The sequence below is a fragment of the Larus michahellis genome, chromosome 6, assembly GCF_964199755.1.
Source record: "Larus michahellis chromosome 6, bLarMic1.1, whole genome shotgun sequence".
Lineage (NCBI taxonomy): Eukaryota > Metazoa > Chordata > Aves > Charadriiformes > Laridae > Larus > Larus michahellis.
Window position 1 is genome coordinate 67161301 of NC_133901.1, and position 18282 is coordinate 67179582.

General features: G+C 42.0%; 1 protein-coding gene across 3 annotated transcripts in view; it reads left to right on the top strand.

Moving 5' to 3' along the window:
- The window catches only part of GRK5 (G protein-coupled receptor kinase 5), a 171569-nt gene that overhangs the window by 131850 nt on the left and 21437 nt on the right, over positions 1-18282 (top strand). For 2 of the 3 annotated variants that reach the window (XM_074590095.1, XM_074590096.1), the window contains exons 5-11: positions 3787-3887; positions 6885-6977; positions 9984-10047; positions 10587-10727; positions 11861-12051; positions 16601-16638; positions 17451-17540. In XM_074590095.1, the coding sequence (XP_074446196.1) occupies positions 3787-3887; positions 6885-6977; positions 9984-10047; positions 10587-10727; positions 11861-12051; positions 16601-16638; positions 17451-17540 (718 nt within the window). Of the gene's footprint in view, positions 1-3786; positions 3888-6880; positions 6978-9983; positions 10048-10586; positions 10728-11860; positions 12052-16600; positions 16639-17450; positions 17541-18282 lie in introns of those variants that run through there. The other variant, XM_074590097.1, reaches the window with a different exon arrangement.

Consider the following 18282-nt stretch of genomic DNA (forward strand, 5'->3'; position numbering starts at 1 on the left):
TGATGAGAGAAATTTTTGCTGTTGGATCAATTTAAGCACTTTTTGCACTACCAGAATCTTGGGCCATGAATCTGGTTTCGGTTCCATCAGCTTTACCCTAGTGTTACTCTGTTGACTTGAGTGGCATAAGTTCTGATTTACATTGTCATAATTGAGATCAAGAATCACTTTCTTTGCCTTCAGAAAACAGAATAGCCATTAGGGGAAATATAGGACTGTACCTGTTAAAACTACCCAGCGTTTTGTTTTGAATACAAGAAAATGTGACGGGTTTCTGCAGGTGTTTCTGAAGAGTTAGCAGAATATTCTTCGTCACATGCTCAGATGTAATGGTCTTAATCACGGTGTATGGCTCTCTCAGCTGCCACAGGACATTTATTATGTTGGAAAAGGTGTCTCTGTTCCCCTGTAAAAGCCAAATTTGCTTTTACAGCCATTACCCACAATGCAGTGGGAGAATGGTGTTAATAACCGTTTCATCAGAGCTGCAGAAATCTTTGCACCTCTCCAGGGAAGAAGCAACTTTTTCTTCCATAAGTGGGCAAAGCGTTACCTTTGGAAGCTTTCGCTCTTGGGATCCAAATGCTTTCTTGCACTCATAACCTGCACTACCTAATTGTTCTCCAAGGGAGCAAAAGTAGGTTGGTGGGTTGGGTTTTGACTTGTAATTGTTTCTGGCTTTGTTTGAACATTTGGAGGCTGCAGGTATGCACAGTACTCAAAGAGGGAAAATGGCAGTCATGGGTATTTAGTGGGAGCAGTGGGAACTATGAAGTCTCAAGGAAAATCTCAGGAAGGATCATACAAAGACTCCCTAGAACCGTAGGCAGAGTTGGAAATGGTTGGGGATGCTCCTCCCATACACGTGGTGCAGCTGCTCTGCCCTGAACACTATGAAGGGCTGCATAATGACACAAAATGTTTCGCTGGGCCTGCAAAACCTTTGGAAATGACCAGCCTGTGAAAAAAAAAAAAAAAAGTGTTTTTTTGTTATAGAAAAGCAAAGTGATCTAGTAAAGTGTTTGTATTACACTTTAAAGCTTTAGCCCATGTACAGGATGTCATTGTATTTATGTCTTTACCTACCTTGGTATTGTTAGCTTGCTCTTGATTTGTTGAGAGGAAGCAAAGATTCAAAGGTCAGCAATGAGTGGTTTTGAAAAACCAAGTGGTGACTGTATCTCCCACAAACTTGGAGAGAGGAATGGCAGTTCTTGCCATTTTTAAATACTTCCCACATTGTCTTACAGTTTCTTTTGCTCATTCTTCTCCCCTTTCCCTTTAAGAATTTAATTTCTTGTTTACGAAAAGAGTTAGCTGATGCTTATAATTTTTTTTTTTAAAATGTACTTTGATTTCAGACAAAATTTGATGGAATTATTACTGTAATAATGCATCATGGGCATGATCTTCAGCACTAACCTCAAGGCAGTTTACGTCCCATTGGGAAATGAATTTCCAAAAGGAAATAAAGTGGCCTGATGTGACTAAGAACCAGGTCACTTGGTCTAAATGACTAATTATGAGGTTTAGTACTTAGTTTTTGGATCCCAATTTTGGCCTATAAATGTAGAACCTGTTCTAGATTTAATTAGTAGTGACTTCAATTAGAGGCCCTAGTATCAATTTTACTTAAGTGCAACTCCATTCACGTCAGAAGACACTGCTGATTGAGTTCAGTGGTGTTGCTGTACCCTATAAATCAGAGAGATGTTCAAGATAACCAGGTCTCCAAGCAGCGGACTCACGCAGCCACGCACAAGCTTTGGGCTGCCAATGAGCTTGTGTACACACCCCATTGAGGATGCAAACTAAAAATCACAGGTATTAATTCATATCGTTCCTAGCCGAAATCAACTGCCTAACTGCTAATCATTAGTCGTGGGTTCCTATCTGAATATTCCTTTAAAAGCGTTTTTTTTTTCTTTTTCCCTTTTTTTTATCAGTAGTTTCAATGCAGCAGCTGTAGGACTGGAAAACAGGACTTTTGAGGTTTTTCCTAGTTCTTTCACTGCTTCATTCTTGCCTTTACTTACTTTCTTGAACTAAAACTGGGACTTAGATTTAGTCATGGACATCTGCCGTTAGGAATTTCTTTACATTTTCTGATTTACTGGGACTTGTTCTTCAGTTCTCTCTCAGCTCCCGTCAACTGTAGTGGCCAATCAAGCTGAGAAAAATTTGACTTTTTCTCAATGCCTTCATCTTTTAGATGACAACGTGGGGGCTCATCTACCTCTCAAGAAACTGTGAGACTTCTTAATTATTGGCAATATACTCTATCTGCGATTAAAAGTGGGTTTTCCCTATATATCTTTTGCTGAGGAAATGGAGGAATATATGAAGGAAATGAGGAAATATTTCAGTGAGGTCAGAGATATCCAGCGTGTTCTGCAGATTGTCTGTCGAGGTTGAATAGTGAGACTGCATTACGCAGTACGCACAGACAGTTCCGTAAACCATGTTCCTATTTAAAAACATTCAAGTGGAACAAACTTAGTTTTTCATGTCACAACCAGGATCATATTCACATTTCAGCAGTGGGAAGGAAAAGATAGACGACTTAATTCGGCTTTCACCATGCTGGAGATTTTCTCTGGCTCCACCTCTGCCCCTTCCTCTGTCCTCATTCCCAGTGTTTTTGAACTCTGCCTACAATGCATTTCAGTGCTTGCCAAGATATCCCCAACTAAGGGTGAGTTAATGAGAACATCTGGCCAGGAATGAGTGATGATGCTCTGTGACACACCCACTCGGCACATCTGGTGGTGGTGGCCACGGATGGGGAACCTTACCGAGTGATAAGGCTTCTGCTAGGAAAGAGGATTTTGTCATCTATGGCTGGATTTATTGAAAATACCCAAATCCGATTGGTTATATAAAGGGGCTTTCATGTGAATGGGAGAAATGTCTATAAGTAAGTACAGACAACACACGCACTCACACAAACACACGCACATGGATATACACTTTTTTATATAGCTACAGTATACTGTCAATGAGTAAGAATGTGGACTGCCTAAAAACTGTCTTTATAGATAATTAGTCCCAAAGGTCCTAAACTGGTTAACCATCAGGGCATACTGCAACAGACCTCACTTTGGTAAGAGCTTTTCGAAGGGGCTGACTGTACAATTCTCTCTAAAAGGAGGAGAGGATGAAGAGAGTTCATGTGCTTGGTTGGCAGAATTCCTTTTTGAAATGATTGTTTTAAAACTGCTGGATTATTTTTGTCCTTCTAATGATGAATTAAGGTGTCCAGACACTTTTGCGAGCATCTTTTTATATTATTTATATGTAAATCAATAAATACCAGTGCTCTACTCTTGTTTTCCTTTGCTGGTAAAAAAAAAAAAAAAGAAAAGAAGATGGATTTTTCAGACAGCACAATGAATCATCAATGAAGTGAAAACACTGGGCAAATTCTCTTTTGTTTAAGAGAATGGCCTGTACACAGTTTAGGCCAGCACATTTTTCATGGGATGCAAGGGAGCAGTTCAAAGAATTGGCAAGGAGTGGGTCCTGCATATTCATGAGGCTGGGCAAGGAGGTGAAGGTACAGGAGAAGGCAGAAAAGCAATGTGAGGATAGAGTGGAATGTGGAGCGAGTTGCCACGGTATCCTATTTTACTGCTGTTTGACGTAAAGCTCCTTTGCTTTTACACAACCGCTGGAACTGAATGGAAGCAGCTCAGGGCATAAATAATGAATGCGTCTTTTACACGTTAAGAGAGGAGAATCTGCACCTTATCACAGGGATAACGTGCCCCTCTCTTCTCTCCCCAGTCTCCAGCCTGCGTTCCCGAAGTCAGTCAAGATCTTATCCAACAGACAGAGGAGAAACTCGAAAACAGCCCCTGCAAAGAGCTGTTCTCTCACTGTACAAAGTAAGTATAACACGATAACCAAAGATCACAGGGCTGCAGTCAGCAGCCTGTAAAGACTGTGGCAGGTAGAGAGACACATTTCAATTTGAACCTGAAGCATGTATCTCCGGCTTATGTTCATAATCCTAGAGGCATTGCTGACAAGCGGTGAAGTCATTTCACCTGAACGAAATATAATAAATATTTCCGTGCCATTATATACACTACACACAGGCACTTAGTGTTTCAGGTATTTGACAGAGTGTTCCAGCCAAGTAAACCAGCCATGGATTTCATGCTGTGTGAAAAGAGCTACAATGATAATGTATCCAAAGAAAACATCTCTGTTTCAAAGTGAATAAAAATTAAGTGGCTATACAGTCCATTTAGACAGAGGAATGTGCAAACTTGCTCCGCATGGCTTTTCCAGAAAATCTTCACCAGGAGAATGGGGCTTTTTTAATGCTTTCTGTCTGTCTGTGGCGTTCAAACGAACGTGCATTATTTCATCCTTTGTCTGGGAAAAGGCTTATCAGTTTTTGTAGCGGCGAGGCGATTTGTACTATTATGTGCTAAAGCTCCAGGTATGCAATCTGCATTTGCAAACACTGACCCGAGTACGTTCACGCCAGTAGATCATAAACCAATAAAAATATGAAAAGGAGGGATCATCGCAAGCTGGCCCATGTGGTTTCTGGCTGAGCACGGTTTGTTTTCCCTGGATGATGTAATGGGGATTTGTAAAATTCGCTCCGCTGTCACTCATTGTTTTGACTCATTTCATTGACCTTTTCTGTTTTCAGTTATTCTTTGTGTTGGTAGGAGATGTGGGTTATTTCTGGCCTTCTCTTATAACATAACCAGTTTCCTTGCATTGGCCTGGTGTCATGTAGAGATGCTCGTATAACTCGCACCAGTTGTGTGTGCCAGTCCCAATGACAAAGGCAGAGCTGTGCTCGACACAAACCCCCCTGATGCCTGTTTCCAGTTCTCGAATTGGTTTGAAAGCTGACAGTTCCCTCTAAAATGCACTTTGTTGTTGCCAAAGAGGGGAATTAAAAAGCAAACAACTGCTGAAAGGCAGCTATTGTTCTTTAACATACGTGCAGCTTTTAATTAACTGAATGGAATAGGCTAGCATTGGACACCGCTTAATTCAGGCTCGTATTCACCGGCGGCCATTCCTTCGTCTTAACTGAAACAGATAAATGAGCCAGGTTTGAGACCTTGTTAATAAATATGCTGATCATTTCACATGGACTGAAATGGGGTCAAAAGGAAGTTTTAAAAACTTGCTGTAGGTATTTACTAAATGTACTGAATAATGTTAATTTTGGAAGAGTTCACAGTCAGACCAAAAAAGGGAGGCATACATACAAATATGAAGCTTGCTATCCTGTAGGAGCGGGAACAGGGATGAGTTTCAGACACGTCTTCACAGATAAGATCAGTCTGCAGGAGAAATGCGTGTATAACTCTAACTTCTGCTTTGACCTTTAGTATTTTGACTGTCTGCTCTTGTCCCCCTCCAATTTCCCTTATAATTTTGGCTTTGAATTTGGGTATTGTTAAAGCTCATTAGGACTTACTTTTTATTTTATTTTGTAAGCTTGAATCCGCTTAGGGGAAACCGTATGATCTGTGTCCAATCACAGCTAATGAAGACAACAACAGTTTGACTTCTGACTATCGAATATGTGCAATTACCTGCCTGTTCCAAATTGATGGCGCAAGAATTACCAAAAAAAATTCAAACAGCTGAGAAATCCCAAAAACTTATGAATAGTAGCTTATGAACAAGGAGGAACTAAACTGAGGAGACACGTTATTCATGTCGAATTGTTTGCTCAGGTCTAGAACAGCCCCAGGGTGAGACATAGATTATCCATTCCCAAACCAGACTAGTCCTTCAGGGAGGATTTCCTCCCCCAGCAAAATCTAGAAATGTGTCTGTATACCCTTAGACACAGACACAAAAGTGTGTACACCAGGACAGAAATACTCATTTCCAGTGGGCATTTTTCACCCAAACCCAAGTTTTGTCCCTGACAATGCTGCCAACAGAGGTGGATGCAGCAGCCCCAGCAAGCAAGGCAAGAACCAAAACCAGCAGGTCATCAACCCACTGTTAAACAACATGACCACCTTCATCTCAGGCAGCTCTCTTAGCTCAGCCCATCTTTTCCTAGCTCTGAACCCTTGGCCTTCCTTATGAGATGTCTGTTGGTCTCTGGCTGCTTGTTGTCTGCCACAAGCAACATACTTATTTCTCACATTTGCAGATTGGCCTTTTTATTCCTTTATTCCTTTGATTATGCAAAAGACTTCGCATCCACTGTGTGTGCTCCCAAATTCTTTTCTTGATCCATAAACAAATCCACATCCCTGTTCAGATGTTCTTTCCTCTGTTTTACTCTACAAAGGACATAGCTGTTAGGAAAAGCCCTTTGGCTTTAATCACAGTTATTACTTCTTCTGTAGAGCAGGAGTCGAAATTGATTTTTTTTCTCAAAATAATGCCTCTGATGGTCCCTCGTTGGTAGAAATGGGCTGAAGCCAGAAATTTTCAATGCAGATGTAAACATCCCCGAAAGTTCAGGAGCTCGGTTCCTGAGGGTGTTGTGTTAATTTACTACAGAAGCAAAGATATTTGTTGTCTAGTGACTAACAGCATTTGTAAAAGTCCATTGAAGCCAGTGGGAGACGTCCTGTTAATTTTCAGCAAGCAAAACAAGCACATATTACTATTCAGCTTGTATAAGGCCTCCTGTTATGAAATACATCAAACATATCACTTTGTTCCTAGATTGAAACCACGAGTAAAATAAAGTACAAAATAAAGTAGAAGTAAAATCGTAGAATACCAGGTTGGAAGGGCTGGTCAAGGATCGTCTGGTCCAACCTTTCTCGGCAAATCCTACCATACAAGAAGTCTGGATTTTCTCCTCTTGTTTTGTTTCTCTTTTGCTCCAAGTTCAGGATTATAAAATGCTTATATATCCTTTTCATCTGAGATAGATCTGTCCTTGACCACCTCAGTGGGGAACCATTCCAAGAATACCTAAACAGCATGTACTTCGACAGGTTTCTCCAATGGAAGTGGTTGGAAAGGTAAGTGTCACTATTATTTAAATTTTTTTTTTATTTAAAAATGAATACATTTGCCTTCAAGATAGACAGTTTGGCCTTTGTTCAGCATTACTGTGTCTCATCCCAATGTTTGCCATTTACGTCCCTCTCTGTGCAACAATTATCTTGCTCTTTTCACTGTTCTCCTTCAAGAAAGTCCATCAAGACTCATTCCCCATTTCCCTGACCAGTACTGCAGGGAAGGTCTCCCAGAGAGCTCCAGGAAGGCTTTCCTAATTTTAGCATTTGTTTGTAAGTGTTCATTGTTAGAAGGTTCACAAAGAGGTAATGGCTTTAGCCACAGGAAGATGCCACATAGAAAAGTCATGGTTATGTTGGCATTATACTCAATTTAACCATGAGCTGAGTCTCCAGCTGTGACCATTCAACGGGCACGATTGGTGTCTGTGGTACATATATAGTGCTCCTTCATCATCCATCCATGTGCTAACACCCGTAAATATTCTCCAGCCACTCCCTTCTCTCTTAGGGACACCGCACTCCTGAAGGTGACATACTCCAGCAGGCAGCTTGGGCACCATTTTTGCGCAGTATGCTTGTGCACGGCAAGTGAATAGGGCAAGACCTACAGACTATGAAAAATAGGGATCCAAATCTCCTGCCATCTGAGAAACGTCAGTGGTGAATTTCATTGTAGGTGTTGTCACAATGAGCTCCTCATGGTACAGCTTGAAGGACACGTTGCAGTTTTTTATAACATGCCCTTGTGCATCTAGAATGCTAAACCTAAGACACACATCGAGCCTCTGGCTTTTGCATTTGCAAACGCTGTGCCCAAGCAAGACTGAAACAGATGCTGCTCCCTAGGGAAGTAAAGAATAAAACAGAAATCCACCCCAAAACACCAGGGAGCCAGTTTTGGCTTCTAAAGCTCAAGTGTTTGGACATTTAATGGTATTAGGTACATTAGGTATGATTAACGTACATTCAGCAACTTCGGTTGTCTTTGTGTTTAGCTACGCTCTGAATATGTGACTTTTTGTCTGGACCAGTTATCACAATTATTAAATCACTGTAAACAGACAAAAATATGGCATGTAAGTCCTCACACCATATTTATTGGCTAGACATTTCTGAGCATATTTAATAACCAGACAGCCTCAGTGGGTATTACTTTTCAAGGAAAGGCGCCTTTGCCTTCTCCTTGTCGGTGAGGGCTGTAGCAGACGCGCACTGCTGGGTAAGTGACCTTGAGTTGAGAGAAGCCCCAGTTTCCACAAATGGAATTAATTACGGCAGATGAGTTAGGGCCAGTTCCATGAGCGGTGTGTGTCAGCATGATGCCTCGGAGATCAAAGGAGCTGTGCCAGTTCCTCTCCCTGGAAAGCTACAAAGCTGCTGCACAAGAGGGAAGGGAAGCGGTGGGCAGAGGGAAGAGCCATTTCATGCCAAGACATGCTCCACATGCCATTTTTACTCAATCCAGCACTTACTCTTCCATTTCAATTAAAAAAAACAACAGATGATTCATCTCTAGCCAGGCTATTTCCTATCTGTTTTCACATTTGCGGCTAAGGAATTTTCTCAAATGCTTTGAGGATTTGTTTTTTCCATTCCCCCAACAAACGTGACAAGCTATTGGATGCGCCTGTCCGGTTTAAGAAGCTGGGAGAACTGTTTTTAGGATTAGCAAAGAGATGTTAGTAGCACAGGGTGATCAGCAGCTCCTTCTGACAGCCTGCTGGCTCCAACGGAGGAGTCAAACAGTCCATTTATTCCAGGGACATTGCTGAGCCTGTTAGTTATCACTGCTAATTGTTGCTTTTAACCCCAATAACATTTGCAGTATGTTCATAGAAGCCTGAAAATAGCATCTTTTCTTCTTGTTTTGGCCTGCTGCGTATTATTCTTCTCCTACTTCTAAAAACAATAATGAACATAAATGAAACTATTCACTTTAACATTTATTCCTTATTGTCATCAACCTCACCATCGCTGTTGTGGGAACAGCCACGTTATTGTGCTCCCTCTGCTGGCTGGCTGCCCGCCAGAGGGAAACAAAGCTGGGAGGAATATTCATATCCACTGCTAATATAATTGTAAAACTTTGGTGACGAAGCTGTGGATACAAAATTGGGTCTTGCTGATTCTAGAGTTCTTCTTCTGTCACATTATAAAACTTTTACGGTAACGTACATAAGTTAGATGTAGGGCTGGAGCCATTTTGTTAGAGCAGAATTTTGTGGGAATCCTGTAAGATGGTATAGGGATCGTGTCTAGTGATCATTAGGGAGCACTCTTCCCTCAGAAAGACAGACAGACTCATTTAACCCTTCATTTGGCCCTTAAAAGGAAAGGGATGCTTTCACTCTTTCCTTGCCCGTGATGCTCTTCCAGGAGGCAGGTACCCCTGGGCTTGGAGTCCGGCCTTCTCCCCTCCTGCCAACGGGACCTAAACCCACCTCGCCGGTTCCCGGGATTGTTTCTTCCCTTGTTTCACATCAGTTTCCTATTTTGCTTAAGGTCAAGAAACCAAAACTATTTCCTGGTGGATTGAATTTTGGATCTCTTCTTCTCAGCTTGAAGACCAAGCAAAGCAATAGTGTTAGCCCAGCACTACCCTTAAAAAATTCCTATATATCATGAGAACTAGCATCTTGTTGGAAGCTCTCAGGCCTCCTCTTTGCTTAACAAAGGCCAAAGCAACATAATGGAGATTCAGAACCCTCCTTGGTCCTAAGATGCTAGCAGAAATTATACTGGTGACTCACTAATGTGTTGTATTTTATTACAGCTTAATATGTTGGAATTGAAAAGTTCAAGCCATACATAGTATTGAAGTAATGTAATTACATAATTATATATTGTATTAGATAATATGATTACCTTGAAATAATGTGATTATATAATATTTATCTATTTTGCTTTTCAAAAGTATGCTCTGAAATAAATAAATCACAGAGAGTGCATTAAATGTAGTGTGTCTTTTTTTTTTATCTATTTTTTTTTTATTTCCTTTTCTTGCAGGCAACCAGTAACGAAAAACACGTTTCGGCAGTACAGGGTGCTAGGGAAAGGTGGCTTTGGGGAGGTGAGTAATTCTGAGAGTTTTCTGTTAAGAGTGTTTCTTACTTCTCAGGCACTGCAGGTTACAGGAGCCTGATGCGACCGAGGTTGATTTTCATTAATTGCCGACAGTTTTACTTAACCTCTCATGACACTGTAATCTCAAAAGAACACTTCTGAGAATTATTTTGTATTCGACTGTTGCATTCACAGTGGAATTAGGGTCACACCCTTATTTGTATTTTACTGATGGCTGGAGGTCGCTGCCTAGGCAGCAGAGTCAAAAGGGAGGACAGGCTTTAGCTGAGCAGATCACAATCAGCGCAGACAAAAGGAGGTGGGATAGGAAGCAGGCGGAGGAAAGTGAAATAATTAAACCAATATTACACAGCAGGTTTGGAAACAGTAGTCGGTCCCCCAGCTGCCCCCGCCTATGCCTTATTCGCTACGCCGCGGTCTCTAACCTTAAAAGGACTAAATCGGATCAGATCACGAGGAGCAAAGTGCAACCCAGCCGCAGCGTTTGCTTCGACTTACCCAGCAATTGTTCTCTTTAATTCGCAGGTCTGCGCTTGCCAAGTCCGAGCGACGGGGAAGATGTACGCCTGCAAGAGATTAGAGAAGAAGAGAATAAAAAAGAGGAAAGGCGAATCCATGGCACTAAATGAAAAGCAGATTTTAGAAAAAGTCAATAGTCAGTTTGTAGTGAGTATTGAACTCCCTAGCGCTCAGCTCCCTGCTCACCTGCTGAGCACTGTCTCCCGTTGAATCTGATGTCTCTCCCAACTCCTGCTGCAGGAGAGCTGCCAGAAGCCGACTTCCTTCACTTTGCATCTTAGTCCTGCTCCGTGCTCCTTTGCCGAGTCTCATTTTAGTCTCTGGTCTGTGACAAATGCACCAAACAAGGTGCCTGTTTCTACCATGGGAACATGATGCATTTTACAGCCTTGGCTTGCATCAGGCTGAGCTATTTTTATCTGGTGTGATTACCTGAATTCCCAGTGTCTGGGAGAGAGGAGCTTGGAGGAGACTGAAGGAGATTCAACCCAAATACATCAGATGAGATTGGCGAGTAGGAGCATCCAGCCAGTGACGTGGAGCTGGTCTGCCTGACGTAGGGCTTTCCTGAGTCGTGCCAGCTCTTGTGTCTCTTTAAAAACCTGCCTTAGATGTGGATAAAAAAAAAGAAAAAGGTGTTGTTATCTCAGCATCTGTCGTGTTCTTTATACTTATATTAGGAAACACTGTGAATACAACAGATGCAAGATGGTTACTTACCTCTGGCAGACGCAAAGACAGTGGCACGTACTTAAAAGTGATGGGTGGCTTTTGGCATGTCTGATCATTCCTGGGGCACCCACCAGAGCCTTTCAGGGATGATGCTGACCTTCATGCCTCAGTCATGGTCCATTTGACCACTGAAGGACGGGGCTATCCGGGCCTTCCTGGGAACCTACTGAGATAATGGGGTTTTGACAGCTATCCAGCAAAACAGGGCAGCGGGAGGCACAGATTCGCTTGGTTATTAAGATTTCTCTTACGTGGAAAAGCATGCCTGGAGTTAGTATGTTTGTCCAGCCTGTGAAGCTATCTGAGCACTAACCTTGAGGGTCTCTTATGATGAATAGGCTGGATTCAACAATTAAATCTCTAAAATCCTAACATCTGATTTTTCTGTACTTTTAAAATATGTATGTTTGCTATTGTAATAAGTCCCATAGCAAATTCAGTCAATGTATTTTTTTTCCTTTTCTAGAGAAAATCTTTTATGAAAAATTAGTGCTTTCTTCTTAGCAGCTCACTGCACTGTCCCAACTGTGCAACAAATTTTTTTCTAGGTCAATTTAGCCTATGCCTATGAAACAAAGGATGCACTGTGTTTAGTTCTGACCATAATGAATGGAGGTGACCTGAAGTTTCATATCTACAACATGGGAAACCCAGGCTTTGAGGAGGAAAGAGCTTTGTTTTACGCAGCAGAGATTCTTTGTGGCTTAGAAGACCTACACAGAGAAAATACTGTGTACAGGTAAGCACTCTCTAGAGTCTTGGGACATCTTTTTTGGGTAGAAAAGAATTGCCTGCATCCTCCCTGCTCATTGGGGTGCTGTACAGCCTAGACGTCTCTGTGCTTGGGCTGAAATTTTGCAGAGCCCTGTACAAATACAGCATGACTCAGTAATCATGGAAGGAAGCAGTTGCTTCACTAAATGCATCCTGTCTAAATTATACAGAACTAACACAAAGCTCCCCAAACCCTACCTCGGCGTGCCCTGGGTGACATAGAAAATTATAAAAGTTCCTTTAAAGGGATTTCATTAAGGAGTCTAGTTTCTAGTTGGTATGAAATGGAGATCATTCTATTCAAGCCTCTATTTTAATTAGTTAGATTATAATGCATTAGGGGCTGCAGCACGTCAGATACGGGAAAACCATCTCTCCTATCCCAGAAGGAGCGCAATTAGCGCAAGAGGGTGTTGGAGACACAGGGAATGGATTTACGCGCCAGGACGGGAACCAGTTTGATTAGCTAGATTGGGTGGTGATGGTGGCCGTAGCCTGCCAGCCGTGGCAGGAGGCACATTCACAGCCGTGGGACGGAGGCATCCTGCTGGCAGCGTCCCACCGGCCACGGGGGCAGCCAGCAGGCAGGATGCTGCCCAGCGCGGTGACAGGCAGCCAGCTTCCAGAAGGACAAATTTCAGCTTCTCTGCTTCCAGCCTGGCTTGCAGCTCTGTACAAGCACTTTTCCAGAGCGTCATAGGGTTCACTTGCTGGATAAGCAGGGTGATTGCAGACAGAGCTCTTGTGACTCCATGAGGATTTTTTTTTTTTTAATCAACGACCAGTGTAGTGGTAAACAACATTTAATGTTTGTCTTCATCATCCCAGCTTGTGAAATCATTATTGCTGTAATTCACAACAAAAGAGGTCCTGTAACTTGGTGAAAGAACTTCCAAGGACAATGATTAATAGACAATAATATGTTGTTTTTAAAAACTAAGCCACACTTTAAATCATTTTATATGCCTATGTATTATAATCATTATATATATGCTTGTATACATAGGAATTATGATATTGTTGTTCCTTGGAGGAAATCTCTAGGAAACTGCCACTTGGTTGCCTCACTGTGACTTGGATCTTGCTAGCTGGCGTAAGGCGGGCAGGCAGATAACATGCTGCTTTAGTTGGTGCTGGCCCAAGAAGGCTTTGGGTTTTTTTCCCAAGGAAGAAAATGGAATTAAGTGTTTTAATGTCAATTGAAGAATGACATAAGGAATGACATGTCTGGCTTCCCTTTTTAAAAAACATCCTACCACATTCAAAAAAGTGGTAGATTTTTAAAAGTACTTCAAAAACTACTAGATTCCAAGCATGCTTTATTGATGAAAATGACTGGTACATTCATAACGTGGCTGCTAAAATGTCATACTAATGCCACTTGCTAATAAAACAAATTAGATCTGGCCACCTACGACAGTACGTGGCTCTGCGATAAATGGCATCCTACTTCCTTAAGCACTTGTTCCCATGTTACTCTTAAAAGAGCTGCTAGTTTACACCTCAGATGGCACGTTCATTTTGGTGATGAATGATATTATATCCTTGTAAGTGACATTTTCTAGCAGTATTTTAGGAGCATCTGCAGAGACCCCTAATTTGTAATACTGCACCATGTTTTGGGACCTGTGAGAAGTGCTATATAGGTCAATAAAATATAGCAGCTAAATGCTACCGCTTTCTCAAGGTGAATAATTCATCACAAAACACTTATTCCTCAGACTTAATTTCATTTTCCATGAACAAAATGTTTCTGAGTAAAACACAGCATCGGAAAATACATCCCCATCTGATGGGCCAGTGACGCACGCTGTGGACGTGACCCGAGAGAACAACCAGGCTGAGCGTCAGATTTATCTAATTCAGAATTCCCTTGCTAAACATGGCGCTTACGTTACATTTCTCAACTGCACCATGTTAGTAAAGGTCAACGGGTCGATTGTTCGTGGAAAGCAAACACAAAAAGCTGCTGGTTCTCCTAGAATTATTTATATGTAAAAATATATATATTAATTTTTTCTTTATATGTATATATTATGTATTATACATATTATTTCTATATATACTATAGCTATGCCTGGAAGCTCCAGTCAGCATCAAAATCACTTTGTCTTAGGCATTACACAAACATACCGTGAAGACTTGTCCACTGTGATTAATTGAGTTGGCTATGCTGTCCTGTACAGCCATATAATGTACCATCGCCTTTCCAGCATGGGCACGGTGCCAGCAGTTTATGTTTCGGTGTATTTAGGCAAGGCTAGTTTACATACGGGCAGCTGTACCATTGGGAAGAATCATTACAAGTAACTGCGTCCACCAGGAAGTTTTATTTCTCCTAGGCATTTCAGTACAAAAATCACATTCCTCCTTGGCACTTGGAGGTGTTGGCCATGCAAAGGAAACCAGCCTTGATCCTGAGGAACCAGAAATCTGAAAAGAGAAACGACAACAGATGTCTGGGGCGAAGGAAAGACTGCCCTAATTGCTCTAAACGCAGAGGACTGTAAGGACGAAGCTGCTGTTCTCAGAGTCCCCGTGGACTCTCATTTCTCATTCAAAGACAACATTTCCCAACTTGCGTGCAGGATTCTTGTCATTTGGCCACAGTTGGAGCTTTAAGTGGGACTAATGGAGCAGAAGATGAACTAACTAATGAAATCTGAGTTCTTCAAGGAAATAGTTCTTAAGGGATTTGGAATAATTTTTTAAAAATAAATAGGAAATGCCCTTGACCGTTTTGCTCCAGCATTGGAAACCTTCTGCTGATAGGCAGGGAAAGCCCACAGTGGTATGTTAAACACAACCACAGCTTCTTCTCTGCATTCAGCTGCCCTTCACATATTTCAGTATTGTTTATTTGAAAAGTAGGCTTGGTACCACTGGGCACCCGGTGAAGTTTATTTTGAGAGGTCAAGAGGCTCTGAAGCAAGCAAGAAAAGGAGATTGTTCACAGCTCTCTTATGTTCTTGCTTGAAATAATAAATAAAAACGAGACAAGTTTTGAAATTTTAATCTCAGTGTTGTCAAAACTACAAAATACCCCTCTCCGCTCACAGGAAAATTCACGACACTGAAGTGGTACAGATTGAAACGCAGGGCGGGCTCCTGCACAGGCTCTGTGCAACGTGCTGATCTCCCGATGCGAGGGCTTCTCTTGTACACCCCCCTCTCTTTGCTCTTTGAAAAGAAATGTGTCTTGCTGGGAAGCTAACAGAATCAAGCTGGTTCACAAATGCAAGGAGGCCTTAAAAAAAGACGAGGCCAAGCACTTTGACCTGGATTTGCACCAGGCTAAACGCCGTGTTTCAGTAGAAGTTGATCAGACAAAAGTCAGGGCACGATGTTGTGAATTGCAGCGATGTTTTTCCCTGCCTCTCGAGGAGCACTCGTGCCTTATTTGGGCTCCTGAGCCGTCACAGCCTGCTCCTGTCGCACAGCCCTTCTGGGATGCTTCCTTGCCCAGCACGTCCCCATCTTCCCTCTGACACCTCCCGGTCCCATCCCATGAAGGCTGGCTTCATTCCCGCTCTGCACTGACAGCAGGCTGTGTCTTGTCCCTGCTCAGCGGCACGGGGAGGCCCGACAGCAGCCCACCGCCTCCAGGAACATCAGCGGCGGCTGCAAGGGTGTGCTCAGCTCCGCAGGTTTGTAAAACAGCCTCGGTCAAGTGAGGGGACCCGAGCGTGGCTGGCCTGGGCAGCATCTAGAAGCCACAACTGGTGGAGCGGGTTTGGTGCAGACAAAGCGTTCAGAAGAATGACCTGCCAAGGCTCTGCTAAATATATGAAAACTGACATTGTTTTTTTCAGGAGTTTATAACTTGGCCAGATTTGGGAATATTTTTTTTTCACAAGAGCAGTAAAAGGCACATCTTTGACATCAGAGTGACCACCTTGCCAATTTTCATGGCGCTGCTCCAAACCACATAGGCACTAGAGTTTCACAAATGTTTGTAAGAAAAATCTTAGTCTGGGCACAGCATTCTTCCCTCTGCCCCTCATTTTCCAAACTCGCTGAAATTATTACATGTGTGCACAAGTGCGTGTACACACATTCGCATATTTGGTCTGAGTCAGATGCCAGGCATAGAAAATTTGAGCCCAACAGTTGGCTATTGCATATCCAAAGAAAATATTTTGAATTTTAAAATATTTTTCTTTTTAACAAAAGATTTTATAACAGAAAATGTTACAGAGATTGAACAACACACAGGACTACAGGGCTTGGTTTACAGGGTTTACTGGACTAGATGGATGAGTCCGTTATGGAGTGGATTAGGAACTAAAAGCTTGGCTTAGTGAAAAAATGTAACTCCAGTTTAGAAAAAGGCATATGGTTTCAGTCTATCTGTGAAGTGAGTTGTAGAAAGTTGCATTGGTTTCATGAGTTCCTTGCTGTTTGAGTTGACACTCAATTGGTTTATTACTTGTAATAAATGCACTCACACGCTGTCGTATGGTTATGTTATCAAAACCAGCTTCATACAAATAACTGCTATCTTTCCTTTTCAGAGATTTGAAGCCAGAAAATATCCTGCTGGATGATTATGGTAAGTCTCAGAGGTTTACAGACATGCTTTCACAGTAAAGTAGATTACGTTAGTTTTAGGATATATATTGCACAAAGACAAATAATGCTCTGAAGTGACTAAGAGGCTCAGCGTACACTAATACTCCTGTCTTGGGTGGGGGACGCGCTGGAGCTCACCGCACGGGCGGAAAGGAGCAGCCGCGCTGCTCTGGAGGGTGTGTTCTCAAGAGCACGGCTTTGCTGGGGGTGCCTGCCTTTTTCCATTGTTTTTCCATCCTTATTGTTGCGAGGCTGACACAACACAGAGGAAGCTGTGATTTCTAAATCTGTGCTTCCCGCTCCGTTTTCAAAAGTACTTTCATCCTTTGCTGAGCCAACTCTCATTTTATGCAAACCCAGGTACCCGTTTGTTGCTGAAGGCAGCGATAATCAAACCTCATGCTGACTTACAGACCAGATGTAGCCCCTTCAGCCATCAGCCAGTTACAGAATTATGTCAGCCCATCCATCCCCTGCGATCAGTTCGAGATACTTCTCCACAGCATGCTTATCATTGCCTTTTTTTAGTTGGTTTTAAAATATATAACACAATCCACAGTCCGTAGCCTCACTGTTAAAATGAATTTCGCTGCATTGTAATGCCCGTAATAATTCCTCTTTTCCTTATCAATGAAACTGCTCCAATTCAATGATTCAGAACACTCTTTTCTTAAAACGTTTGAACAGTAAATTGCAAGAGTATTGTAGCAATGACAACAGTTGTGGTTTTGCACTAATTTGGGTCATGTTGTTATATCTGCTTTGTGTGTTTTGTTTCTTTTTTCCTTCCAGGCCATATTAGAATATCTGATTTGGGTCTAGCTGTTAAAATCCCTGAGGGTGAATCAATCCGTGGAAGAGTAGGAACAGTAGGGTATATGGGTAAGTCTTCCATAGCTTATCTTTTTGATAATTTGCTGAGATTACTTGAGTTTTTGAGATCTTTCTGCCATGTAGGCTTAAGGAAAAGAATAAAAAAAGATTCACGTTCAGCTGGGTCCAGTTCCCTGCAGCAACCCACACGGAGTCATGCTAGTGGAAATCAGAAGTGGGCGAAAGGATGGACCACGGCAGCTCTTAATGAGTCTGGTCTTTAATCTTAAATCAGCAAACAAAATTAAAGGAAGAGACAACAACTGGGATACTAGTGATTTTAGCATAGATTTATTTTAGGAGGGTTATGTGCATAAATGAAAAGTTTCTTTCTAGTTGCTACTTTGTATAATAGTTAAAATGTATTTATATGTTTATGGTAAAATGTGTAAGTTCGCACCTATGGTCGTCTTGATCACAGTCATACAGAGTCTTCCCCTATGTGCAGGGGAGGCTGCACAAAAGAAGAGTAGAGATTTGTACAGTGCTAAAAAACACACCCTCTGATGTAACTAGATCTGTTTTCTAAATCCAGTGTAATTATTTTCATGCATTCTCTGGGTGGGCGTATTTCTTGGAATAAAAATTGCTTATGCTTATTTGACTAAACAGAAACTAGCTGATATGAGCCACTGTTACACCATATGAAAAGTTTAATGAAAGCAAGCAAATCAGTTGTCATTTCTAAATTTTGCTATCTCAGTGTAAGTTTGTGAGCGCACTAAGGCTCTGTGCTTTTGAGCATGTGTGT